This window comes from Phanerochaete carnosa (genome assembly GCF_000300595.1).
Source record: "Phanerochaete carnosa HHB-10118-sp unplaced genomic scaffold PHACAscaffold_8, whole genome shotgun sequence".
Lineage (NCBI taxonomy): Eukaryota > Fungi > Basidiomycota > Agaricomycetes > Polyporales > Phanerochaetaceae > Phanerochaete > Phanerochaete carnosa.
In genome coordinates this window covers 1,462,245-1,487,054 of record NW_006767635.1, presented here as the reverse complement: position 1 = coordinate 1,487,054, position 24,810 = coordinate 1,462,245, and the positions used below count along the sequence as shown (strand labels likewise).

At 55.3% G+C, this 24,810-nt stretch overlaps 11 protein-coding genes across 11 annotated transcripts; 6 read left to right on the top strand and 5 right to left on the bottom strand.

Moving 5' to 3' along the window:
* Positions 1–394: 394 nt before the first annotated feature.
* PHACADRAFT_198693 (uncharacterized protein) lies at positions 395–804 on the bottom strand (the record flags this gene model as incomplete). Its single annotated transcript, XM_007398929.1, has 2 exons — positions 395–488; positions 548–804. 2 exons carry the CDS (start codon positions 802–804, stop codon positions 395–397), a joined length of 351 nt encoding a protein of 116 aa, XP_007398991.1.
* A 373-nt stretch (positions 805–1,177) lies between these two features.
* On the bottom strand, positions 1,178–2,993 carry PHACADRAFT_198692 (uncharacterized protein; the record flags this gene model as incomplete). The annotated part of the gene is made up of 3 exons (XM_007398928.1): positions 1,178–1,553; positions 1,607–1,934; positions 2,861–2,993. The coding sequence occupies 3 exons, from the start codon at positions 2,991–2,993 to the stop codon at positions 1,178–1,180; spliced, it is 837 nt and encodes a 278-aa protein (XP_007398990.1).
* A 1,813-nt stretch (positions 2,994–4,806) lies between these two features.
* Positions 4,807–6,097, top strand: PHACADRAFT_261223 (uncharacterized protein). The gene has a single exon (XM_007398927.1). It carries the CDS (start codon positions 4,816–4,818, stop codon positions 6,049–6,051), a length of 1,236 nt encoding a protein of 411 aa, XP_007398989.1. The 5' UTR covers positions 4,807–4,815; the 3' UTR covers positions 6,052–6,097.
* A 738-nt stretch (positions 6,098–6,835) lies between these two features.
* PHACADRAFT_261222 (uncharacterized protein) lies at positions 6,836–7,937 on the bottom strand. Its single transcript, XM_007398926.1, has 3 exons — positions 7,761–7,937; positions 7,267–7,700; positions 6,836–7,209 (listed from the first exon to the last, which is right to left on the bottom strand). Exons 1-3 carry the CDS (start codon positions 7,779–7,781, stop codon positions 7,092–7,094), a joined length of 573 nt encoding a protein of 190 aa, XP_007398988.1. The 5' UTR covers positions 7,782–7,937; the 3' UTR covers positions 6,836–7,091.
* A 308-nt stretch (positions 7,938–8,245) lies between these two features.
* PHACADRAFT_261220 (uncharacterized protein) lies at positions 8,246–9,796 on the bottom strand. The gene is made up of 6 exons (XM_007398925.1): positions 9,750–9,796; positions 9,536–9,691; positions 9,321–9,455; positions 9,138–9,261; positions 8,922–9,027; positions 8,246–8,560 (listed from the first exon to the last, which is right to left on the bottom strand). The coding sequence occupies exons 1-6, from the start codon at positions 9,758–9,760 to the stop codon at positions 8,457–8,459; spliced, it is 636 nt and encodes a 211-aa protein (XP_007398987.1). The 5' UTR covers positions 9,761–9,796; the 3' UTR covers positions 8,246–8,456.
* A 262-nt stretch (positions 9,797–10,058) lies between these two features.
* Positions 10,059–13,341, top strand: PHACADRAFT_261216 (uncharacterized protein). The gene is made up of 10 exons (XM_007398924.1): positions 10,059–10,222; positions 10,278–10,313; positions 10,371–10,446; positions 11,280–11,308; positions 11,358–11,649; positions 11,703–11,817; positions 11,914–12,028; positions 12,080–12,235; positions 12,298–12,658; positions 12,712–13,341. The coding sequence occupies exons 1-10, from the start codon at positions 10,064–10,066 to the stop codon at positions 13,023–13,025; spliced, it is 1,653 nt and encodes a 550-aa protein (XP_007398986.1). The 5' UTR covers positions 10,059–10,063; the 3' UTR covers positions 13,026–13,341.
* Positions 13,342–13,790: 449 nt separating this feature from the next.
* On the top strand, positions 13,791–15,969 carry PHACADRAFT_186753 (uncharacterized protein). Its single transcript, XM_007398923.1, has 5 exons — positions 13,791–14,290; positions 14,355–14,455; positions 14,509–14,856; positions 14,912–15,052; positions 15,104–15,969. Exons 1-5 carry the CDS (start codon positions 14,105–14,107, stop codon positions 15,921–15,923), a joined length of 1,596 nt encoding a protein of 531 aa, XP_007398985.1. The 5' UTR covers positions 13,791–14,104; the 3' UTR covers positions 15,924–15,969.
* Positions 15,970–16,884: 915 nt separating this feature from the next.
* On the top strand, positions 16,885–19,126 carry PHACADRAFT_261214 (uncharacterized protein). The gene is made up of 4 exons (XM_007398922.1): positions 16,885–16,929; positions 16,993–17,152; positions 17,218–18,108; positions 18,160–19,126. Exons 1-4 carry the CDS (start codon positions 16,889–16,891, stop codon positions 18,928–18,930), a joined length of 1,863 nt encoding a protein of 620 aa, XP_007398984.1. The 5' UTR covers positions 16,885–16,888; the 3' UTR covers positions 18,931–19,126.
* An 839-nt stretch (positions 19,127–19,965) lies between these two features.
* Positions 19,966–22,275, top strand: PHACADRAFT_261211 (glycoside hydrolase family 3 protein). The gene is made up of 9 exons (XM_007398921.1): positions 19,966–20,032; positions 20,087–20,160; positions 20,211–20,242; positions 20,293–20,391; positions 20,451–20,493; positions 20,541–20,642; positions 20,697–20,746; positions 20,795–20,815; positions 20,867–22,275. Exons 1-9 carry the CDS (start codon positions 19,991–19,993, stop codon positions 22,063–22,065), a joined length of 1,662 nt encoding a protein of 553 aa, XP_007398983.1. The 5' UTR covers positions 19,966–19,990; the 3' UTR covers positions 22,066–22,275.
* A 325-nt stretch (positions 22,276–22,600) lies between these two features.
* On the bottom strand, positions 22,601–23,234 carry PHACADRAFT_261209 (uncharacterized protein). Its single transcript, XM_007398920.1, has one exon. The coding sequence runs from the start codon at positions 22,987–22,989 to the stop codon at positions 22,828–22,830; it is 162 nt and encodes a 53-aa protein (XP_007398982.1). The 5' UTR covers positions 22,990–23,234; the 3' UTR covers positions 22,601–22,827.
* Positions 23,235–23,557: 323 nt separating this feature from the next.
* On the top strand, positions 23,558–23,779 carry PHACADRAFT_100468 (uncharacterized protein; the record flags this gene model as incomplete). Its single annotated transcript, XM_007398919.1, has 1 exon — positions 23,558–23,779. A coding segment is annotated over one exon (222 nt), but the record flags the coding sequence as incomplete, so codon positions are not given.
* Positions 23,780–24,810: the final 1,031 nt, after the last annotated feature.

Genomic DNA, 24,810 nt, shown 5'->3' with positions numbered 1-24,810 from the left:
TTGATGGATGGGTTTCTTTCTTGTAACCAGTCCATGCCGAGGATGATGTCTTGTTTGCCTAATTGGGTAACCAACAACCTTTCTTTGGTAGGTTGGTTTCCCACGTTCATGTCGATTTCGACTTCGTTGCGAATGAACCCCAATTCGTTTGGGGTTCCGTCGACATTGAATACTTTGATTGGTCTTTTCAAAGGTTTCTCTTGTAGTCCTAACTCCCGGACTGTTCTTCGATTGATGAATTTGCCTTGTGCTCCTGAGTCGACTAGTGCAAGAACTTTTCCAACGGTTTCTTTTGCTCTGATTTGGACGGGAATACGCATCGATTTTGATTGCATATCGGCAATTAATACAGAGGAAATTGATATTCTAAGAGGTGTTGACGTTGGGGCAACCCTCAGACATGAAAATCCGGATTAGCTTCGAGATAACGGGCGAAGAGATCCTTAGCATCTTCTTGAGAGAGTTTGGTTACTTCTTTGACCAAATCTCTAGGTTCGTTGTCGAGGTCAATGAGGTTAGGTTCCTCTCTGACCGTTGTAGTGCAGACATTGGTGGAATTTCCTTTATTCCATTGTTCTGATCTTTGGTTTGTCTGAGGACGGTTGCCTTGTTGCGAGCGATTGGGTTGGTATCTTCCTTGCTGGTCGCGTTGCTGGGGTTTCTTGGGTGAAGGACAATTTCTGGCAATATGTCCTTTGCCTTCGCAATTGAAGCATCGTCCTTCTCGGCGTGTTTGGTCTCGGGAGACGGCGTCGATGTCCATGGCATCGGGGTCGCGTTCCTAAGTTCTTCCTCCTCCTCCATTTCCTCCGGAGTGAGAGGTAGTCTTGTCGATCCTTCCCCTTTGTCTTCCTCGTCTGAGTTTGTCCCATTCTATTTCTGCGTTGTCCAGCTTGAGTGCTTCTTCTTGCCATCCTTGGAGTGTAGTTGGCTTCTTTTCTCGTTGGATGAGAGTCTTTGCAAGGACAGATTTGAGTCCTCCTGTATAGGTACGTTGGAGGTAGGTGTCTGTGCTCAGGTTGTTGTACTTGGCTTCTTTGACGAGTCGGTTAAATTCGACGTTGTAGTCATTGACTGAATCGAAGTCTGACTGCATTATTCTGTCGAGTTTTACGATGGCGTCGACTTCGCTATCCACCTTTTGAAAGGCTTTGGCAAAGTCTTCCTTGAATTTGGTCTATGTGGGCCAAGTTGTGCTAGCTTCGTATTTGTCAAACTTGGTGCGACACCAGTCGTGTGGCTTCTTCTCGGTATTGTTGAGTACAAAGAGAATTTTCTTTGCATCCTTGGTCGTGTCTTTGCCTTTGAAGTAGATGTCGCAATCTTTCAGGAAGTCCTGGATTTGTTGCGTGCCATCGAACTTCTGGGGCTTTGGGGTAGAGGCATGTTCATTTGCTTTCTGAAGTGCCTCAATCATTTCTCGCATGAGAGTATTTGTGTCTGCCATTGTAGAGGGCGTCTGAAGTTGTCTGGTAACTTCGTATATTTCTTCCTGTCGTTCAGGTGGGATGGGTACGTCGAGATCCGGGAAGGGGATATCGAATGGTTTGAGTCTGATTTCTGGTACCTGAAGTGATCCTTGTACTTCGGGTGTTTCGTCGTCTACTTCAATAGAGGTAGAGGTTTCTGCCCTGCTGGGTGCTCGGCTATGTCTGCGAGATTGATCGTATGGGTGTGGTGTCTGTGGTCTGGATGGTGGTACGCTAGCGAATAGTTGAGTTGCTTGTTGGGCTTGTTCTTCTCTAAGCCTGGCTTCTTCGTTAAGCCTGCCCCTTTCTCGAATGAATTCTTCTTGTGCTGGGTCGCAGAGGACGAGTCCTTGTGGTACTCGTACTGTTCCTTGATATGCGTAGTATCGGTTGGGGCAGAGTTGTTGAAAACAACGTCTCCAATGTCCTTCGTCGTATCGATGGTAGTCGTGCCTATTGTCAGGCCTAAAGTTATGTCTGTGTGCTGCTGTGGCGCAGTCGTTCACCTCAGTTGCTTGTGGAGTAGTCGTCTTGACTATTCTTCGTGGCGTAGACCTGTCTTAGGTCCGCCTTGTTGAGAAGCTTTCAGCTAATGTTATGACAGAGGTTTCTTTGCAAGCCTGAAGCTTGTCTGATCGCTTTATCCGCAGATGAGGTTAGAGCAGAATAAAGAAACGTGAATTTACGAAAGAGCTGAAAGCTGGGGTGCTACTGTACATGCGCGGGGTATTTATACTACTGCTCAGCCTTACCTAAGGACTAGTCTACTAGTCAAAGGGACTGCGGGTGAGTCAGTGAAGCTGCGCTCTATGAGTCGACGAAGGCAGTACTACTAAACTAGAGTCAGAGACGAAAAAGGAAATGATATCCCACGCCACCATGCCCATCATAACATTAGCGACCCTCTGACGTGCGCAGGAATCCGACTAGCGGCGATGGGGCACATGCGTCATGCATCATACATAAAGATCGAGCCCGCTGACATTGAGACTACCCAGCAGAATGACTCATATGCGGACAACAGCATGTGAGCCAAGTGTGAGCCAACAATCACGACGCTGGACACGAATCTCGCGACAAGACATGCGCTCCAAGGTTGGCAAAGGCGCGGGCGTGGGCGACGACGCTTGTAGCAGCGCCTACACATGGCCCTGCCGCTTCTCTGCATGATCTTGCGCTTGCTAGAAAACCAGCCCTGCGGCGCAGACAGAGCATCATGGCGTAGTAGACTCGGTCATCAAGGCCAACGCTCAGCGCAGCTCGCCGTAACAGACACGAGAGAAATTTGGAACTTTTTGGTCGCAAAAAATATGCGAAAACAGCCTGAAAAAATAAGTAAGAAAATGCCATATTTTTCCTCCCGGTATCCGGCGGCCCGGCGACTCGGCAACCCGACAGCTGAGCCGATTGTTCGCCGAGTGCCGCAGCCACGGGCGCTTTGACAATGGCCTGGCGGACAATCGGCTCGGCTGCCGGGTTGCCGAGTCGCCGGGCCGCCAGATACCGGGAGGAAAAATATGGCATTTTCTTACTTATTTTTTCAGGCTGTTTTCGCATATTTTTTGTAACAAAAAAGTTCCAAATTTCTCTCGTGAGACAAAACGGAATGCAGACGGGCGTTCCGATGCGGCATGAAGATGATGCTGCGGCGCGGGTATCAGCCGACACAGCCGATGACCGCGGCGATGGTTTATCCCTGGGCACCACCGTACCGTAGCTCTGTTGCACCTTCTCGGGGAGGTACGCAACTTAGGAAGCGCGCTAATGAAGAAGAGTTAGATGAAGACCAAGCAGCACTGCCGAAGGTGAGAAGAACCTCATTTGGTATGCAAGAGGAGTACAAGGAAATGATGGGCTGTCGAACTTTGCGAGCTACTTATACCTGTTTGACTATTCTTTCGACCTGTGGTTCTCTTGTATCTCACTCTTTTTGACGCTCTATGTCATGCCTTATTTATCATTAGCTGCTTCTGTGCATATATATAATACCTGCCAGTCGCAAAGTCATGAGTCTGCCTGAATTACTGCTGTGCTTTACTCCACTATGGAGTATCGCGGGAATCCAACCTGAGCATCACTTGATGCGCCGAGGTGTGTACCGGAGAACGGATGAATTGAAGTCGACTACGCCAAAGTACGTTCTGTAGTACACAGCTCGGGTGCCAACTCGGCGCTTATGTTATGGGCGTCTCCTCTCCCGATCTTGCCTGGTCCGCCCATGTTCTCCTTCATCTTTGGCCAGGAATAAAGGAGCGCTGATGCAGTAAATGGCTCCGAGATTACTTTCATTTGCATCACAGAACGCCCTACCTGCAAGGCTCCATGATGTACGTGCACAAGGCAGGCCTGCCACTCGCACCGCATTGGTCCTGGTTCCGAAACCATCTTATCGACTCGCAAGTTGAAAGAACTGCTTTTCATCTCTTTTCGTCCTGAAAAGGACTCGGAATGATGGATTCGCTTTGGCGGGCCAAACATACGATGCATCTTCATCAGTCGACCTAACCACGTTTCATACACCTTGTCCTAATCGTCGGTTTCTCCGCGTCACCCACGTTCCCCACGACATTTGCACTCTCGACATGGAAGACACACCAGTGTACACTGCGGCGGAACTCAAGGTTCTGCAAACCTCCCTCGCTGGACCCCTGCGCGAACTCGCCGAGGTGCGTTCGCAGTCTCTTTCACTGGGTCTTGCATTGTCTCACTCGTATATGGGTCCCATCGCTCATTTTCCTATCCCTCTGCCTCATAGAGTCATGGCATAACTGTCTCGTATGTTGACCCTCGAAGCAAGAAAGTCAAGAACAAGAACAAAATGGAGCTCGTTGAGGCGCTGGCTGGATTGCGCCACTGCACCGTTCTCAGGCAAGTCGTAAGTCGTAAGTAACTCTGGTATTTCGCTACGCTCCCAAGATACTGACGCATATTTGTAGCGTTAGAAGAACGTTTTCTGTTGTTATTCTAAGACAGGTGGTAGGATGCCATATCTAGCCAGCCAGTAGCTCGTTCCTCGACGCGGCCTGCGTCATTCATGAGGCGAAACGATTCACCTCCAGCTGCGGCAAAGCCATCTTTACCATCATCGGCCGCGCAAGGGTTCGCCTCGCCCACCATTTCACTCGTATCAGTCGCATCACAACATGCAGGACCTTCGACTGTCACAGAGCGGCATACAGCAACCCTACGGGAGGCTAGCCAGACCGATTCCATCGAGTCGTGGTCGAGCCTCGACAACGAGACCGAAGCCACGCGCCCAAGCGCTGCCGGATCGAGCCCGACGAAGAGCGCAAGGACGAGCCCCGTGAAGCTCGGTCGCCCCCAACCACTACGCTTCTTCCCGGAAATGGATGATCTGGCTCAGTCATCGAAACTGCTCATTGCCAGGCTACCGAACATGGGGCTTGGACGTGACATGCCGACAAATGCTGTGCTGCGCCGCGTCATGGTCCATATGGCGACCATAGCTGACTTCCAGGATTCAGATCGGCACCCGGCTGCAGAGGAGCCAAATCTTCACGGTCCACCAGCGCCGGCATCAAGAGGCTCGACGCCTCGACTGGAGCCATCACAGAAAAGCCTGTCGAGGTCTGGCACCGAGGTTGGCTTATTGGGCCCCCTCTCGGAGCCTCTGGCGGGGTGTGTGCTGCTGCCGGGTAGTGACTTCAGGAAGAGCACGCGCAACTCGACGCGGGGAAGCCCGGAAGCAGAAGATCAGGATGATGAAGCTAAGGAGGACGCTAGTGCTGCGGACGGCGAGAACGGCAACTGGTGGACTTCAGAAGACGACGGAGCCAGCATCCGCTCCTCGGAAATCAGCTGTCCTCCATGCGCGCAGCCCCCACAGCCATGGGTACCACCACCGCCCTCTCTACCGATCGACGAAGAACGACAACGGCGGCATGATGTCGCCGTCCGCACGATGCTCGAGCCCGACATGCTCGAGATGTTCTGTGCAATCACCCTGATCCTTGAGCGGCGCCCGGGCTTCTGTATGCCGCGCTACGACGACGTGTTGCCGCTGCTGGGGCAGATCTGGCGCGCCGCCGCTCCACGCCAGACGCGCTACGATGTGAGCGTGCCTTATGCAGGGGAGCCGGCACATCTCTCGCCATTACCCGAACCCGAGCTCCCGAGCGCGTCGAGCATCGCGTCGCAGGCGTCGTGGGACGCGCTCAGAGTGCCCACGCCTAATTCCACGCCACCCAGGACAGGCTTATCGGGCGTGCGTCGCGATGGGTCGAATGTGGAGCTACTGATGCCGTCGCCGCCATCTAGCCCGAGAGCAGGGCTGTCAAGCGTTTCTCGAGACGACAGGTCCACCACGGTGCGTCCATTGGACGAGGGTACAAGTGTGTTGATGGCGCCCGGCACTGGCGATCATGAGAGCGAGGGCGTGTCGGTAATGAGGGCTGGTGATAGCCCCGTTGAGCCCAGTACGCGGCCCGGCAAACGACGTCATGGCTCAGAAAACGGCGACGGCGACGGCGACGAGCCAGTAGTGGGCAGGAGGAAGAAAAAGAAGACAGCTGGGCCATCACCCAAGGTTGATAAGGGCAAGGGACGGGCGTACAACGACTGAGGGCCATACGTTCAGGTACTCATGTCTCTGGGACTGATCCAGTTTGAATGTACGACGCATCTGTGCATAACATCTATCGTTTCTCAATGTCCAGATCAATTGGACTTGCAACTTCGACGTGGATTGGTGTATTTTAAGGTCGCATTACTGACGAATATCAATGGGCTCAAAGGGCTCTACGCAATGCACTCCGAGAGGAGCAAATGTAGCCACATGCCCGCTGTTGAATTTTGTCACGGTCTGGGGTACGGTAGGTGTCTTGGCTCGGGATTCCTCCCCTGAAGCCTGTACACTCCCCTGAACGGCTTGCAACATGCCCACGACACACCTCGAACATAGCGGTTCCAGCAAGCTGTTTACTCAGCGTGCGACGTTGCGATGTCGGCCGCATCACACCAAACGCGTTCAAATTGGGGCACGTTTGTCACTCCCGAGGGACGTTATGCACGGTTCTCGAGTAGCATGTACCATAGATGTGCGCACACCATGTTCAAGCTGGAGCTACTTTGGTACCAGGAAGAACAGGCTGTGGTAGCCCGTTACATGGCGGGCAGAAACGGTGCTGATTCAGGGCATTTCCGCAGAGGAGTATGGAGAATCTGGGGCTGGGGACGTACCTGCGAACCAAAATATGGGAGGAGCATGCAGGCTTGTGGCAGATGGCACACCTTTAATGATGATTAGGGTATATCATTGCAAAGCATGGTGTGTTAGAAATGGTATGAGCAGTGCAGTGTTCTGGTCCCCTTGGGGACACCAATAGGTGCATTGAATGTTCCCGACAGGTGCACGCACGCCGGTAGGAGCAGCAAAAGCAGGGCATCGCAGGGGTATAAGGGTGTGGGTGCACGAGACTTCGCACTGTACGTGGACGATGGCTGGCGCGGAGCGGTGGTTTGTCTTCTAGGATTCTCTGTCGCCAGGTCTCTGCGTCCTCTCCACACTCCACATCTCATTCTCTCTTCATCTACCTCCTCCCTGAACCCTTAACGCCTCGCCTCGCCATCTGCGCACAAAATTACGGGTGCCATAGACCCCACTCATGCGCCATTCGGACTCGGGTCTTCCATATCGATGTCGTTTGCGCTTGGAACTGCCGCGCTAGTCGCCGCACCGGCCGCGACGGCGTTCGTCTGTGCGTTTTGCGGGGAGACGTCCCTGAAAAACAACTCGTCAGAGGCAGTTCAAGGCAGGAACACCACTCTGGGGACGCACCACTTGATCTGGAAGCGCGTCACGCGGGGCTTGTTGTTGATATCCCTTATGAGGCGGTCAAATAGGATCTGAGGCGGCGGGTTTTCGCGGAGGTCCTCGCTGTCGTACTCCGTGTTCTGATAGTAGCCAACGCGGACGAACTCCTGGCCCTTGTACGACCCCGTGAGAATGAGTGCGGACACGCCGAGGACGTCCTCCGACGGGATCTTTGTCGGGTCCGGGGGTGAACCTGCAAACTCGAAGGCGTTCACGCCGACAGGCACGGGACCGACGAGACATTCGTCGAGCTCCTGGTCGAGCTCCTCGTTCCCAGACGACGAAACGTAGATCAGTTTCCACTCGACATCGTCCGGCAGCTCCGCGATACACTCGAACGTCACTCGGAAGCGGTACGCATCTAGGAAGCGGGCGGGGTTGTTTAGGAATTCGACGTTCTGTAAGAGAGTGGCGAGAAGGTTCTTAGAAAGTGTAAACGAAGCAACCTGGTGACTTACGCGGATGGTGACGATAGACATTTCTCTCTAGCTTTTCTAGCTATGTTCGTTACTGTGCCAAGCAGTCGTCCCCGCTAACTTTTGCAAACTGTGACCGTCTCAAAAGGCCGTAAGATCGTCGATCTGTGCGCGAGAAGACGTAGTGAGATGAGAGGGGGCGGTCGTAGATGAGAAGAAAGACGGGCAGTGGATGCGGATCGAGTGGAAGGCGCGAAAACCAGACGAGCCACAACCAACGCGAAGGGTCACGCTCCATCACGAAGTGTCACATCACGAAGAAGCGACGCGTAGGGCAGTGTCCCACCTCGGCCATATGGGTCGTGTGAAGAGTCGTGTGAGCCGCTGGGGGAGTACTTGCAGTTGAGGCGAAACACCATCAACCGACCCGAGGGGAACCTTTCACACCGCGTGTGTACTTCACGAAGGACTTACGTTTTCCAAACTTGCACTCTGGTATATCTTACATCGACACGCACGCAAAGGTCCGAGCAAGCAAGGATTAAGCACAAACTCATGACTGCTAAAATGTAAGCTGTAAGAACACGCGCATGAAGTGAGCACTACGGGTCTCCTTAATTCACCCCATCCTTCACCGGCACATATTCTTCGCGTTTCTCCTGCTCTCCCTTCCCTTCATCCTCCAATTTCTCCCACCATCACCTTTATAGCACAGTACCAGGTCGGGCTTCATCCTGCTTAGTCCTTGCGCTTGTCGCTCACGGCACCCGTCTTTGAGTTGAACTCCGTCGCAAGCCGGTCGTACTCAACCTGATTCTGCTCCGCTTGCTTCTTCAGGATATCTATTGTGTACCATCGAATGAGAGTGGTCAGTCACGGCTCAGCAAAATGAATAGTGGCAAGGGCCAGGAGAGACGACGTTGAAGGGTACGGGGGAAGAGGAGGGGTGCATGAACCAAGGGCTCGACGGGATATGTGATTGACATCAACATGCGTGTCAGTAGATGACAGGTCCCCGGAGCGCTGTCCAAAACGCGTAGCAGGATTCGACAAGGCGAGTCTAGGCCTAGACTTGTCCCCCGCAGCGTCCATCTAGAGTTGTGATGGCTCCGTACGCGCACAGCCCACCATTACACTGCCCGAGTATGCATCGTAGGAGAGCATCGAGTCCGCGGGTAAAGGAGAAACGTGAAGATTGCTCACCATAATCACGAGCTTTCTTTTCCGCTGCAGCGAGTCGCTGCTTGAGCTCAGCGACCTGCTTGCTCTGGTCGCCTGCCGCGATCGTATCGCGCGAGGACTTGGCGGTCTGCAGGCAGCGTCAGCGTATGTCACGCGAAAACAGAATCAGGGATGACTGAAGGGAGAGAGGAGGGGATAGGTGGGGAAAGGAAAAAAGAGGATAGAGTATTAACGCACATCCTGCTTGAGCTTGGCGTACTCCTCCTGAGTGTGCACGAGGTCGAGGAGGATATAGAACGTGCGGGTGAGTACGAGAGAGAGGAATAAACAGAAGCCGGTGAGGTATGTATTGCGTTGTGCGCTGTCAATGAAAGCGTGTTCGATCAGTGCGTGTCCAGTTAGACACGGGAATTGACGCACTAGAACTTGCGCGCAGCGAAACCGGTCTCTGCGCGGGCGTCGTGGAGGGTGCCGCCCTGGTTGCGGGCAAGGTCGGCCTCGGCAGTGACACGCCACATGCGCTGAAGAGCATCCACAAACAGAACGCCGACGAATCTGGGAATGTAAGTATCAATACTCCTGTATCTCTTCCCGGGCCTCGTGTGACGACGCGAGACTCGACGGTGATGACGCACATGAAGGTGATCTTGAGCGCATAGGCAAGCTTGGCGATTAGCGGGTTCTCGCTAAGGAAGCGGAGGAGCCGCTTGCGGACGGCGTACGGTAGGGGTGCGACAAGCACGCAGAAAGTCCCCATCTCTGCTGCGAGCAGCAGGAAGGTTATCGTGTAGCTTCAGCACGCCAAATCAACGTCATGCCTCCGGAAGACATAGATGAGAGAAGACGTACTAGACCGTCATGTTGGCCGGATGGGTATTAGTTGAGGTCGAGGTTGAGTTTGTGAGGGGCTGTGAGGCGCATGAGGAGCTTTTGAGCTGTACGCTACGTGCGTGCGTGGTGGACACGTCCGGCCGACGTCATACAGCGCGCTGGCACCGCCCCGCCCTTTCCCTGGCGTCTCCGGCCGGCCTCGCCGCAGTAGGCGTCCATAAGCTTACGTATGCCGTGGACGCGCGTCATCTCATTTCGCCCGCGTACGCGTCGGGCGCCGCCTTACTCTCTCTCTGCACTGTTTTTATTCTCTCTCCACACCGACTGAAACGATGGCGCCGATATCCGTCAAGATCAAGCATGCAGGCAAGGTCCATGACGTCCCGCTCGACCCCGACCTCCCACCTGCCGCGTTCAAGGAGGCCGTCTACCAGCGCACGGGCGTGCCTCCCGAGCGCATGAAAGTCATGCTCAAGGGCGGCGTGCTCAAGGTCTGCCCCTCTTCCTCTTCCTGTCACGAGACAGTACCACTAATTAGTGGTGTAGGATGACACTGACTGGCGCAAAGTCGCCCCCAAGGAGGTATGTACTTCGATCGCTTTGGTACACGCGCGCCGGTGAACGGAGATTCCGTTGCAGGGCCAGACATTCATGGTCATTGGTGCGGCGGGCGAACTGCCCAAGCCGCCTTCGACCCCGACAGTGTTTCTTGAAGGTGAGCTGCTTATTCAACGAGAGACTAGCAGTGTCGCGGAGGTCAGGCGGAGGGCTCTCGTGTCCTGGACAGATGCATGGCGCCTTAGAAAGCTCGCCATGCGAGTAGGTCCTAAATGACTACCTCGCCTCAATCTTGGCTACGCACGACTTTCTGCTGCGTTTGTTCCGGGACGGTATTTGTTGAAACATGTACGCTGTCGTCCCTCTTCGCACGCCTCGGGACTAAATCCGAGATTATGCAGCACCGTCCCGTTTCTCTCCTCGTTTTCATCCCTCCCCCCTCATGCCTGTGAGCCACCGCAAATCCCACGAAGCTTGCCATCTGCTGCTGTTCGGTCTTCCCGTCGCCTCGCCGCTGACCGGGAACGTACTACTGCCGCGCTTCAGCTATGCGTACGGCCCGGGGCGATACACCGTTACTTGCTTACAAAAGCGATATACGGCCGAGGCGGAGACTTTGTTATACGTTATCTCATCTCCCACACGCATATGGCCCTCGACAGGCTGATGCTCCGGCGTCTGGTGATCTCCGCACGGTACCCGACCAGATACGATGGAGGCGCACTGAGCAGCTGGGAAAGACGATTCGTCGTTCTCGATACCGCATGCACTACCTGGCTCGCGATGTCGCGCGCGAGCAAGAAAATTGAACAATTCCTTCGGAAGCCTGGATCAGCGTATAGCGCATGTTGGATCCTAATACTGAAGCCGCTATAGATGGGGATACGCGGACATTCTCGAGCTAGACATGATCTCTTTGGCCTCTACTTCACCTCTCCTGACGCTTGCTCATTCTATCCACATCCTTGAAAAACTGACATCGATTAACAGACATGGACGACAGCGAACTCGCACAAGCAGTACGTGACAATGTACCCTCCTTTTTCTGGTGCTGACCCCATGAGACAGCTCGCGTTGCCCGTTGGACTTGTCAACCTCGGCAACACATGCTACATGAACGCAACCGTGCAATCGATGCGCGCGATCCCAGAGCTGCAGGCCGCTCTCGATGCGAGCGCGCCGCCAGGTCTGCCCACTGCGCTCCGGGGCCTGTACAGCTCAATGCGTAGTACGACTGACGCCGTCACACCTGCGCCCTTCCTGAACGCTCTCCGGCAGCAGTTTCCCCAATTTGGAGAGCTGGCCCGTGAAGGTTCTGGCGCGCAAAAGAGCCTCGGGGGCGCGATGTATGCTCAGCAGGGTGCGTTTGTTGGCTTTATCTATCGTATGAGCGAAGCTGAGAGGTGCACTTAGATGCGGAGGAGTGCTGGACACAACTCACCCATGCGTTGAAGGACGTGCCTGGCCTCCCGGACTCAGCAAACCGCAAGTTTGTGGAGCAGTTCATGACTGGCGAGATCACGAGAGTGTGCGCCTCTTTTTTTTCGATGTCGTGAATGCTAACGAGCCATTCTCCTTTCTTGTTTTTCGGCCTTGCTCAACTCACTCGGTGTCATTTGGGTAGTCTAAAGTCTGACGAAGCACCAGAGGAGCAACCCTCGATAACGATCGAGCGCGTACTTAAAATCGAATGTAACATCACAATCAACACCAACTATATGCACAATGGAATTTTGAATGTATGTGCTCTTAGAGTACTTCCTCGTCGACGGCACTGACATGATCTACAGGCCCTGGATACTACGTTGACCAAGACTTCACCGTCGCTTAATCGCGAGGCAGTGTACAAGAGCACGTCACGCCTGAGTCGATTGCCGACCTACCTGACGGTACACATGGTCCGCTTTGCATGGCGCCAAGATATCAACAAGAAGACGAAGATCATGGTATACCTTCCCTTCCTCGGTTCCCCGCCTCCCTCCCATACTAACTACCGGTGTGTATGCAGCGCCGCGTGAAGTTCCCACTCGATTACGACGGGTCGGACATCGCAACGGATGGCCTGCGCGAGAAGCTCTTGCCCTTGTCGCGCCGGCTGAAGGAGCTCGAGAAAGAGCGCGCGGAGCGGCGTAAGGTGCGTAAGCGGACCAAGACCGGGCAGCCTGCCCCGCGGGATGGCGACGTCGAGATGCGCGATGCGGATGCAGGTGCACCTGCGGAGGGCGGCGAGGCTCCTGCACAGCCAGAGGTGGAGTTGCAAGACGAGGGCGTGTACCGCGCGAAGGAGCGTGAGGAGCTCGAGGCGCTCGTCCACCCCGACCTTAAGGCCGACATTGGGTGTAGCGTACATGGGCTGTACGAGCTCATCGGTGTGTTCTTCCTCTCACTATTTCTTGCAAAGACGTTGACCTAGTTGCAACAGCGATTGTGACGCACAAGGGCGCTGCGGCGGACGCGGGGCACTACATGGCATACGTCAAGAAGCGCGCATTCCACCCCGTATCGTATATCTCTGCAACCTCAGGCGCGGGCGAAGCAGGTGCAGCGGCACCATCGACGACGACTGTGACCTCGCCGGAGCTGAAGCAGGACATCGACGAGGATGACGAAGACTGGTATAAGTTTGACGACAACAAAGTGAGCGTGTTCCCCGTGGACAAGATCCCGACGCTCGAAGGTGGTGGCGAGGACTCGAGTGCATACGTATTGCTCTACCGCGCGCGGCCGCTGGCGTAAGCACCGATGTTGGACGCGCAGTGAAGATACGGAGAAATGGCGGAGACACCTACCTGAGTGCCGGGGCTCAGGCTCGGCGTGTAATGTTTTTGTGTCGGATAAGTGTGGGCAGAAAATAGCTAGATGAACAAGAGGCAGCTTCGCTACGCTACGCAATTAACGTTCTCTCGGCGACCGTGCTCGTGGCAGCTGATCTCGTGGCAGCTATTTTTGTGACTGGTGTCTTCGTGGTCAGTGTTTCACTTGGTCGCGGATCGCCTGGACTTTCCCATCGCCAGGGCTTATGTGAGTTCCGGTTCCGGGCGCTCAAAGAATTGTAATGGGAGCTTTCGTAATTCGAATTCCTCTTTGCAGAGGTACGGGTCGGGAATACACTTTTTGACGACCACTGACATGTACTGACAGACCATCGGTTCTATGCTAACGCTGTCGGTAGGTTTTGCTCGGCTTATGGGGAATCGTTGGGAAGAACAAAATATTTGGGTCGGTCTGCAGTATTATGAATCAACTCAGATTGAGCCGTGAGTGCGTCAGCATTGCCCGACCTCACCTAGGATTGGCTTACAGAAAATGAAACAGCTAGGCTCAGCTGAGCGAGCAGAGTGTTTCGTACCCGAAATGACGCCCAGCTTGGCCTTGTGGCGTAACGGGCGCTTTCGTGGTATAGCTCGCGGCCATACCGTAATAAGGGTGTAAGTGGACAAAAATTTATGGTACCTTGAAGTTGGGCTTAATTTATTCTTATATTTGAGAATACGTGGAATGAAAAGGTCGCGAAAGGCAGCCAACCACATAGCCCCTTCGCAGCAGTCACTCCCGCGGCGGCGGCGGCGGCGGCAGCTACCACGACACCGTATGTCACTTCGACTCCTCGCAAGCAACCTTCGTGATGATATGTCTCGCGCAAATTGAAATGAAGGATAAATTAGAGGCCCAGGGTCTGAAACACAGACTCCGAGCCTTGTAGTACTCGCTGATTTCCAGTCGCTCGGGCACATCCACTTCGGGCTTGCTCAGCCGCCCGAGCTAAGGCCCTCATAAAGGCAGCCCTGAATTAATGCTGCCCGCTTCTCAATCATATGTACTCTGTTTCTTCATATCCTGCTACATCTCGATCCGATGACCTCGTCATCGACGTCCCGCCGTCCTCGGCCGAGACGGTATCGCCTCTCGAGGAGAAAGAAAGTGCACTGCTGCACCATGAGCTGACAATGCCGCGCAAGATCTTGATCATGGCGTCCCTTGTCGGGACACAGCTTGTACAGGTGCGTCGAATCTGTTGGATTCTATGCAAGGGTCTTCTAACGGTTGTGGGTGCAACAACCGCAGACAATTGCATTCGGCGGCGGCCTCGAAGCTGGCCTGGTCATCCCCCCAAGGCTAGGCGTGTCCTCTCCTGGAGCAACTGCATGGATAGCAGCTTCTTATCCGTATGTATATCTCTTCTAGCCACTCTAAAGTCTCATTGACATGTTCCCCTAAGACTTACACAGGGCGCCTTTATTCTTCCCGGCGGACAGCTCGGCGCAATCTACGGTCACTACAACATGCTTCTCATCGGCGCCATAATCTGGGTCGCCTTCACGCTCGGGAGCGGCTTTGCGCCGACGTTTGTCTCGCTCTGTGTGCTCCGTGGGTGCGCAGGACTTGGCGGCGGGATCATGGTTCCGAACTGCGTTGCTCTTCTCTGCATCACCTTCCCGCCTGGCGCGATGCGCAACATCGCACTTGGCCTCTTTGGAGCCGCCGCGCCCATTGGCGCCGCCGGAGGTGGCGCCCTCTGTGGGCTCATCATTCAGTTCGCGCCATGGAAGTGGATGTTTTTCTTCCTGTAAGTATTGTATGTTGCCAGGGAGTGGATAAGCTGTTTATGTGGTACATTCCAGGACCTTACTAGGTGTCGCTGTCTTCGGGGTAGCGTTCATCTCCACTCCAAGGGACGAGTCTCTTGCACCTGATGACGAGGTCGATGTTGTTGGTAGCGCACTTGGTGTCTGTGCGCTCTTCCTATTCAACTTTATTTGGAAGTAAGTGCCTCGCCAGTCCCCACATGACAAGATTTCTGACCGTCGTGACAGCCAAGCGACCGTCGTCGGATGGGAGAGGATATACGAATACGTCCTTCTCATTATTTCAATCCTATGTGCCGTCGCTTTTGTCATCTGGGAAGCCCGTTTCGCCCGAGATCCCATCCTTCCGCTCGGGATATGGACCCGACCGTCGTTTGGAGCCATCGTCGGTGTCGTCTTCCTCTCACTCATGGGCTTCGCTATCTTCGTGTGGTACCTTATGTCTTGGGAGTACAATATCCGCAGGTATACGCCGACGGCAACGGGCGCGTCACTCGCCCCATTCATCCTCGTCTCGGGCGTGGGGGCAGTTGTCGGTGCGCTGCTCGTCGCGCGCATTCGTATCGAGTACATCATGGCCCTCGGAATCGCGTCGATCCTCGTTGCGAATATAATCGCTGCCACGATGCCAACGCACCAGGTATACTGGGCGCAAGCCTTCCCTGCGGCCATTGTCGCTGGCGCCGGCCCCGACCTGCTCGTCACTGCAGCGCAAATCATTGCCGCCAACTCCGTGCGCCGTGCTGAGCAGGGCGTCGCGGGATCGCTCATCGGTGTTATGCAGACGTACGGGCTGTCAACCGGCCTTGGCTTCGCGGGTACCGTCGAGACGCACGTCAATGATAGCGGACGCAACCCCGTCAAGGGATATCGTGGAGCGCTGTTCCTGGGCATTGGGTTCTCTGCCCTAGCCTTGATCATCAATATTCTCTTTGTGCGCATGCCAGCAGATACGAAGGAGGGCTGGAATGAGGATGATTTGAAGCGGCGGGAGAGCAAATTTTCGGAGCAGGTCCCTCCTGAGAAGGTCGGAAAGCTAGAAATATAGATCATCCAGGCCTTTCACACTCTGCCAAAAAATAATAGACTGTATATATATCGTATATGTGCTTTAATTAGAGGTGCTCAGATTATACGATTCTGGGACGATTCCAGATACGATTATGCGCGAATATTCGGTTTTGCAGCTTAAATTACACATCAATTCGTCGCTACTTTATAGCGACTCCAGCCTTGAAGCTTGAATTGGGCAAAGTGAGCAGGCTGACGCGGACTCGCGATGTCGTGCGTCCTACACGAATTTTGGGATAGCGAATCTTATTGGCGGTGGTAGTCATTCAAAGTCCGTGCAGGACGGGAGGTGGTATCATCAGCGGAGTTTCAACTTTACACAATTATCCAGAAAAGGAAGCGCGTCTAGTTCGTTCCTGGCACGGCACCAACCAAATGCAATGGCGACTAGCAGCTTTCCTCGGGCGTGACGCTCAGGGCGTGCTCGGAGTGCTTATATACTATGCTGCCATCGACCAAAGCGGCGTACAGGTGGCTACTGAGCTGTCAGCAGACGCTGATGGGATCCTGCCAACCGAAAGTCGAGCAACGGGATGACTGAGGAACTTCTGCAGAGTGACCTTGAGGCAAGTCTTCTTAGGCCGTGTATGCACTTATTGCAGACGTGGTAAAGGCACTGGAAGCCTGTGAATTTGCAATGCAATCGCTTTCGCGCTAAAAACTCGGCAAAACTTAATTCGCGAGTTCAAGTTGCAACAAAATTTCGTCCGGGGGTATTCTTTCGACTGATAATGCACTAAGACGCGTATAAATGGGTAAAGCAGCATCTGAGTGCACCGCGAATGGATCGAGGATGGTGTGGGGATGCGCAAATAACGCGACAACAACGCGATCAATCTGAGATCGTCCCGCGTGGGCCGCCGGGTGACGGCAATCGTTTGACTCCCAACTCTCACACTGACACCACACACTCTCCCTTCACCACAGCGCATCTCCCTCTGAATGTCGCAGTCGAGTGCCGACAACGATGAGGGGACGTCTTCGTATGCATTCCAAACACTTTGAACAACATGCTTGCAGCTGGATCTGATTGCTGTGATGCGCAGGCCTCTGGCGACAAATCGGCCGACGCTCGTCCGGAAACGCACCCTGAGCCTGTCCTCCGATGCTGAAACCGACATTGTGGACCTCAAACGACCTCGTCTGACCCCTGCCTTGTCGTGGACCTCTAGTCTTAACGAGTCTTTTTCAAGTGAGGTCTCACTCGTGAGTTCCGGGTCCCCCCTTTTTTCGGTAATCCCCTTCCCCCAAAGCTGACGGAAGCCGATTAGTTCTCCAACTCCACGCCCGCGTCCCCACGTATGTGCCGTACGTATAGCCGGCGGTTACGTGAATCGACACGGCCGACAACCACCACGCGTATGGATCTATCGCTGCTCTCCGGCCGCGGCCGCGGCCGTAGTGACAAGGACGAGGCCCTCGAGAGCGGCCTTGCTATGATGCGCGAAACCGCCTCCGTAAGCAGTCGCGCGACATCCCCAGTCATGCCTGTTTTCCCGGAGCCCTCAGCTCGGCACCACCTCAAAGCTGGTCGGGTTGCCATCGACTTCAGTGTCTCGACAACGGCGACTCAGCAGGATCCTCCAACGGAGGAAAACCCTTTCCAAGGTCCATCATGGCCAGCAAGTTGGGGTGTCAGCAACGTGCTGTACTTCTCGCGTGGAAACAGGGTGTACCTGAAGAACATGTCCCTGAACGAGGACGTCGCCCAGCTGTGCAAGCTCAAGGAATCTCATGGCGACCTTCGACTTCTAGAGTGCGGTGGCCGTGACCAACCCAATATCCTTGCCTCCGCGACGAGCAAGGGTTATATTCAGCTTTGGGATGTCACGGCGCGGAAGAGCACTCTTGCCTGGCAGGCGAAGGGCGCCGTCAGCATGCGGTGGAACGGACCTGTGCTCACCGTCGGCGGGCTGAAAGGCACCGTGCGCCACTACGACACACGTATTGCGACCACGTCAAAGATGCGCGAGCAGTCTCGCCGTGCGATGCGTCACCAAAAGCCCATAACTAGCCTCGCGTGGAACGGCGAAGGAAAGCTCCTTGCGAGTGGTGACGACTCGGGGCTTATCCTCTGCTGGGACGATCGCATGCAGCTCCCCCTTGATGTCGGTGAACACAATGGTCGTCGTAAGAAAATGATGCATGGCGGTGCAATTACGGTGAGTCTTCTGGTTTGGATCTCCACGACTGACATCTGACATCGTGCACAGGCACTTGCATGGTGTCCCTGGCAGCCTAAAGTCCTCGCCTCTGGTGATAGCACCGACGATGGTGCAGGCATCATTCGCATCTGGAACGTCTCAGGCTCCTCGACACAGCCCAGCTCCTCTCACTCCTCTGTCCATTCGTCTTTTCGTTCCTCCACCCCTTATGCCTCAGCCTACTCGGCAACTTCCCTCGTCCGCGGCTCTCTCACACGCTCCTCGTCTATGACATCTATATCCTCGCTCTCCAGTCGCTCGTTTTCCACGCCCTTCAGCCCGCGGACGGAAAGACCAGACCGCATCGACATCGGCGCAGCAGTAACGAGCCTCCATTGGAGCCCGCACTGTAAAGAGCTCCTCAGCACCCACGGCCCCGGGCGCACGGTGGCACCGAACCACCTCGACGCCGAGGACGCAGACGAGCCGGCCATGCCGCTGCGGCATCGCTACGGCAACAGCGTCGTCGTGCACCAATACCCTAGCCTGGCGATGGTCTCGAGCGTCCGCGTCGACGGCGACGACCCCAGCACGAGTCACGGCGCGCAGGCCTCGGCGGGTACGGCGGACGGAGGGGACGGCGCAGATGCAGCTAACGGCACAGCTAGAGCAGCAGAGCCGCGGACACCGCTCATCGCGGGAAGCTTGTTAAGCCCAAGCGGGCAGAAAGTGCTACTCGCGCTGCCTGGCGAGGGCAAGCTGCGCGTCTGGGATGCCTGGGGCAAGCCAAGCCTGCGCCGGCAGCCAAGCGCACTGAGCGTGGAGGGCCGTATCCGGTAGTCTCCACGGAAATTTTGAGCTGGCAAGTTGGGCTGGCGATTCGTGTGAAATAGCGGGACTGTGGTCCATTGGGGAGTGGCAAGCGGATGCGTGGAGGGGGGGACGAACATTGTATGCTAGCACAGGAAATAATGTCTCGTGCACGTGAACGTGCTTACCCGTTTGTCTCCTACAGGTGTAGCACCTAGAATTTGCCACGTGTAGCAGACAAGATTCAGGATGGCAGACTACTTATATATTTGTCGATTTCGGTGCTGTCACAACGAGAAAAGAGGCAGGGAGCGTTCTAGTGATTAGTCTGAATAGCACGTACAGGGACAACTTCCTAAAATCTGCTGCCGATTTCGACGTTAATATGGCAGGGCTCAGAACGACGCTTTCTGTCTTCCCATGTCTCTTTCGTAGATATACCAGCGCAGAGTTGTATTTCTAATTACGCCGAGGGGATCTCGTTCTCCGAGATCTTGTGTAGGTACTATAAGATGGGCATATGGTCATATTCGTTCCCCTCTTATGCGAGACGACCGCAGAGATGACACGGTTAGGAGGTGCTTATTCAGAGCTGGAAATATGAGTGGTTGCACGGTTGGAATGTCATAGCGTATTAACCAAAACGTAGAGCATCAGTCTCTCATAAACATTGGCTGATGTAGTGTAAGACGTTGGTAGCATGAAGTTCTTGAGTGCAAGTCAGATATGCGGCACTGGCAGGGCAGCATACGAAGACCAGCTCGTGTCGGAGGCTCTCCGAGTAACGTACCGGCTCATTATCTAGGGCAGGCGTAGTCCTGATCTGTTCACGACTGTCTTCGCGGATGTCGACCTGGAGCAGGCGGAAAACCCTCCGTTGCGTACCCGAGCGCTGAACTTGAGGACCTTCCAACTTCGGTGAATACGCTGATTCCATCACGGGATGTGCCGAAGAGGGAGATCATAGGGACCGGGCCGGTGCGAAAGGAGGCGCAGACAAAAACACCTGCGAGACCGCGAAGGCCCAAGATTTCTTTGTGCTACCACCAGGATCACAGCCGCCTCCCCAACCCGCATACAGACCTAAGAGATGGCGGAGCTGAACATAGAGCTGAAGCGCGAGGTTGGGCAAGTGCGTCTCTTGTCAGTTTCTGTAGGGGTGTTAGGCTAAGCTCGAGCTGTTTAGCACTTTGTGTTCGGCTTCCATGGGCATGGGATTACGGAGGATATCAGGCAGCTCATTCAAGAGTATCATGTCGGGTATGTTCCCGTCTGCACCCAGCAACTTGTACGCTCACAAGACACCGCAGGAATGTCATCATCATGAAGCGCAACGTCCGCGGTAGGTCTCGCAGCAACGCTGCTCTTCGAAACCTGTGTCACGAAGATTAGACATCATGCAGCTGCATTCTCTTATCCGTGGTCTGCAGAAGCTCGCCCAAGACGCCGGGCATCCGCGCCCTCTGATGATTGGCACTGATCAAGAGAACGGTATGCCACTAGCCACGCCATATCTAGTTCGCTCATGCTTACTGTGTAACGGCACATAGGTCTAGTATCCGCATTTAGCTCACCCGAATGTGGAACTCAGTTGTATGTACGTGTTATGGAGCCGCAGGTATTCGTGTTGACCATGTCAGCCCTGGCGCAATGGCTCTTGCCGCGACAGGGTCCATAGACATTGCGGACAAGGTGACGGGTGCTTCTGCAATGGAGATGAGGAATGCTGGAATTAACTGGGTGTAAGAAGATTCATCATTGCTTGGAAGATTAGACCTTGGCTCACAGGCTTACAGGTACAGCCCTATCGCTGACGTCAACTCAGATCCCCGGAATCCCGTAATCGGTAAGCATGCCTGTTACCCTCAACTGGTCAAACGTTGATTTCTTTCAGGCGTACGATCCTTTGGCGACGGTAAGACTGGTGATGTGCCATATGCTAATGGTCGACGCTGACCCGCTGCAGACCCCCAGAAAGTCTCCCGGTTCGTGAATGCTGTCAGCAAAGGCCTTACGCGACACAAAATTGCGCCTTCAGCCAAACACTTTCCTGGGCATGGAAACACACACATTGACTCCCATCTCAGCCTTCCGCGCATCATGCAGACTAGCCAAGCGCTTGCTGCAACCGAGCTTGTGCCCTTCCAGTCTCTCATCGACAACGGCGTCGCGACTATCATGACGGGACACATGGCACTGCCTCTCATCACTGGGGCAGATACACCTTGCTCGCTGTCACGAATGATCACGAGCGACCTGCTTCGTGATCAGATGGGCTTCCAAGGCGTCATCGTAACGGATTGCTTGGAGATGGAAGCGGTCGCAGAAAAGTACGGATCAGAGGACGGCGCGGTGATGGCCCTTCAAGCGGGCGCAGACGTGGTAATGATCTGCCACACCATGCAGCGTCAGCGCGGGGCGGTCGAGAGGACGTACGCTGCGATCACGAAGGGCAATCTCTCGACCGAGCGGCTCCTGGAGAGCGGGAAGCGTATCGCAGCGCTCAAGGACACTTTTGCGGGCTCCTGGGACGACGTCCTGGCACCGCCAATGGATCTCGGTTCCTGGAGCACCCTGAAGAACGCGAACACCGCACTGAGCAAGCAGGCCTACACAGAGTCGATGACCCTCATTCGCGACCCGAACAAGGTACTGCCACTGCCGGAGAACGAGGGTCCGATCATGGTGTTCACGCCGATCATGGAGAGCGTCAACCTTGCCGTGGACGACGCCGAGGGCCTGCTGCGCGATGCCGCAGACCAGCTGCGGAACACTGCAGGACCGTCGTACACTGCCTTCGCCGCAGCAATCTCAAAACGGACGACGGTGCACCACGCGGTCTACTCGTCCGAGACGACGGTCTCGCCGAGCACGCAGGAGTACCTGCAGCGCGCGTCGGCGGTCGTGTTTGCGACGCGGAACGGCTTCGAGAACGGCCGGTGGCAGATCGAGTGTCTAAAGAGGGTTATTGCGAAAGCGGGGCAGAGCAAGAAGATTGTGCTCGTGTCGACGTGTGCACCGTACGACGTGCTGGGTGTATATCTGGACGGGCCCGTCGCTGTGCTCGCGACGATGGAGTTTACGGTGCCGGCGCTGGAGACTGCAGTAGAGACTATCTTTGGTGCGGTTCAGGCGAGAGGGGTTGTACCGGTGCAGTCTGTCTGACGGAATTAAATGAACGAAAATGTCCGGGTCTGCGCGCACGATACTCAGGTTCAAGAGCAAGCTGCGAAACCAATCAGCGACGGGCGCCCAAACCCTGGACTTCGCAGAGGCACGTGACCGGACACTGCCCCGCCTGAGCCGGGCGCCTCCCCAGATTGGCAGGAGGGCGGTGGAAGAGGCAGGGCATGACAAGGTTACACCGCGACAACATCTTCCAGTTCTTAACTCTGATTATCTTTCCCTGTATCTCCCTCCACTTGTCTCTGGTTGCTGATGAAGAAGTTCTTTGGCCGTGACAAGCCAAAGTCGGCCAAGCTGCCCGCGGCGGGAAGCGTCAAGGACCTCACTAGCCCTGTCGTCGGCCAGCAGGAGGTGCGTCCCTCGTCCATCCTGATTTCACTCTTCAGCGCACAAATAACATTGCCCCAGAACAGCCACTTCTTTGGCCACCACCATTCCCAGCACGACCGCAGCTCGATTCGCGTTTCATCTGACGACCATTGGGACATCATCTCCTCTCATGACGGTGCGCCCCATGTTTGCAGACCCCCGAACGCGTCCCAGCTGTCCGCTCACAGTCGCTCGTAAACAGGCAGCTCGCCCCTGCTCGGCCACCAGTCCCCGCGCGCGGTCTCGCCGTTCGGACACCCACCAGTGGTTCCGCCCAAGTCCGCGGGCAGCGATCGTGAGGGCACCCAGAGGCCTACGAAGAAGCAGCCCAGTAGCCAGGGTGCCGCAGCCGCGGTCGGCATCCTGAAAGCGCTAGACCCCCACCCTGACGCCCCGCAACTGCGCGTAGAGCACTCTGACGAGCAACTTGGCAGCGACCAGCTGAGCAGCCGCGAGGAGAAGAAGGAGCGCAGGGGCTTTTGGGAGCGGACAGGTGAGCGGAACAAGGAGCGCGAGAAAGAGAAGGGACGGCATCGCGAGCGGGATCGTAAAGAAGAAGAGGGACAGGCGGAGCTCACCAGAATGATAGGTGCGTTGTCTGTCCTCGCTTCGCTTGTGTACTCAGCTATGCACAGGCTATCTCACAGCGACAGCATCTGAGGACTGGTCCCTTGTTCTGGAGGTCTGCGAGCGCGCTTCATCCAGCGAGGCACACGCCAAAGAAGCGATGAAGGCGCTTCGCAAAGAATTCAAGTGAGCGCATACATGCCGCTTTGTCACAATTTCAGATCGTGATACGCGTCCTACAGGTATGCTGAAGCTCCGGCGCAACTCTCGGCCGCCCGTGTAAGATGTCGTTCATGTCCAGCCGATGCCTAACCTTACCCGACGTCTATACAGCTATGGGCGATTATGCTCAGAAACTGCCGCGAAGTCTTTATCCAACAATGTTCTTCACGCAAGTTCCTGGATACACTCGAGGACGTGCTACAAGCTTCGAAGACATCGCCGGTCGTGCGCGAGCGGTTACTCGAGGTTCTCGCAGGCGCTACATACCTGACGAGCGCACCAGGTGCGGAATGTCCTTCCTCGAGCACAGCGCCATGCTAATAATATCCCAGGCAGCCGACACGAGAAAGAGGGGTTCCGAGGGCTATGGCGCAAGGTGAAGTCGCCAGAGCAGCCAGACGAGGGCGTCCCCTTCGACACCGACGATGCGATGTTCAACCCACCTGTGCCCAGCTTACACGAACCGCCATTGACCGCGAAACACTCAGAAGACCCACGGCGGCCGTCGGTATGCCAACTAGTCTTTGATACGTGATTAAGTTCTCAAGCATGATGGACAGGTGACGAAACATAAGTCGTCGCGGCACCGCGTTATCCCGCCCGAGGAGGATATGCGCCGCCTCTTACAGGAATGCAAGATTGCGAGTGGCAACGCGTCACTCCTCTCCGAAGCACTCGCATTCGCAAAGCCTGAGGATCTCAAAGACAAGGATATCATACGCGTCAGTAATTCATCGCTACTTGTATGCTTTACTGACTTTGTGAACAGGAGTTCTACGCGCGCTGTCGTGCATCACAAGAGCTCGTGTTCGCACAGATACCTTGGGCTTCAGCCGGCGCGGAGCGATCACGCCAGTTAGCTGGGCGTGGCAGCCTGCAGCTACAGAGGCGGACGCGCTCACACGACGAGGCTAATCTCCCAGGTGTCATGCGACAGGACTCGACAGAGCATGCAGAAGCAACGCAAGAGGAGCTCCTCCTCGCGGCCCTGCTTAAAGCGAACGAGGAGCTGACGGACGCGCTGCGGCAATACGATGATCTCGAGCGCGTTGGTATAGAGCGTGATACCGAGGAGCGGAGCAAGAAGGAGACACGAATTGATAGGAGTGTAAGTTTGACATCACTGTCCTCGTACAGACACTGATCATCCAACAGCAACTATACTACGATGCAGACGGCCAGATGCACCTCGAGCCACCGCACCCGCATTTTGGTGCAACATCCTCGCACACGCCATCGCCCTCATCATCGCCCTCGCCCTCGCCGGCTCCGTCCGTCATGGTCCACAGCGCACAGTTGCACTCCCATGGTCACCCATTGCCTCTGGTACCGGGGCATCCGTCTACGCTCTCGCATAGTCCGGGTAGCTTTCACGCACACCTTACGACTTCACTCGCGCCGCCGCCTCATGCACCACATGGTCCGCGCCAACCCCTACACCCGATGGCGCGCTCACGCACACCGTCGCCAGACCGCAGTTCGTTGACACACTCAACACAATACAACCATGACATTGCGCAAGATGTCGCGCACGCTGTCAGCGGGCTTCGGATCTGCGACAGTGAC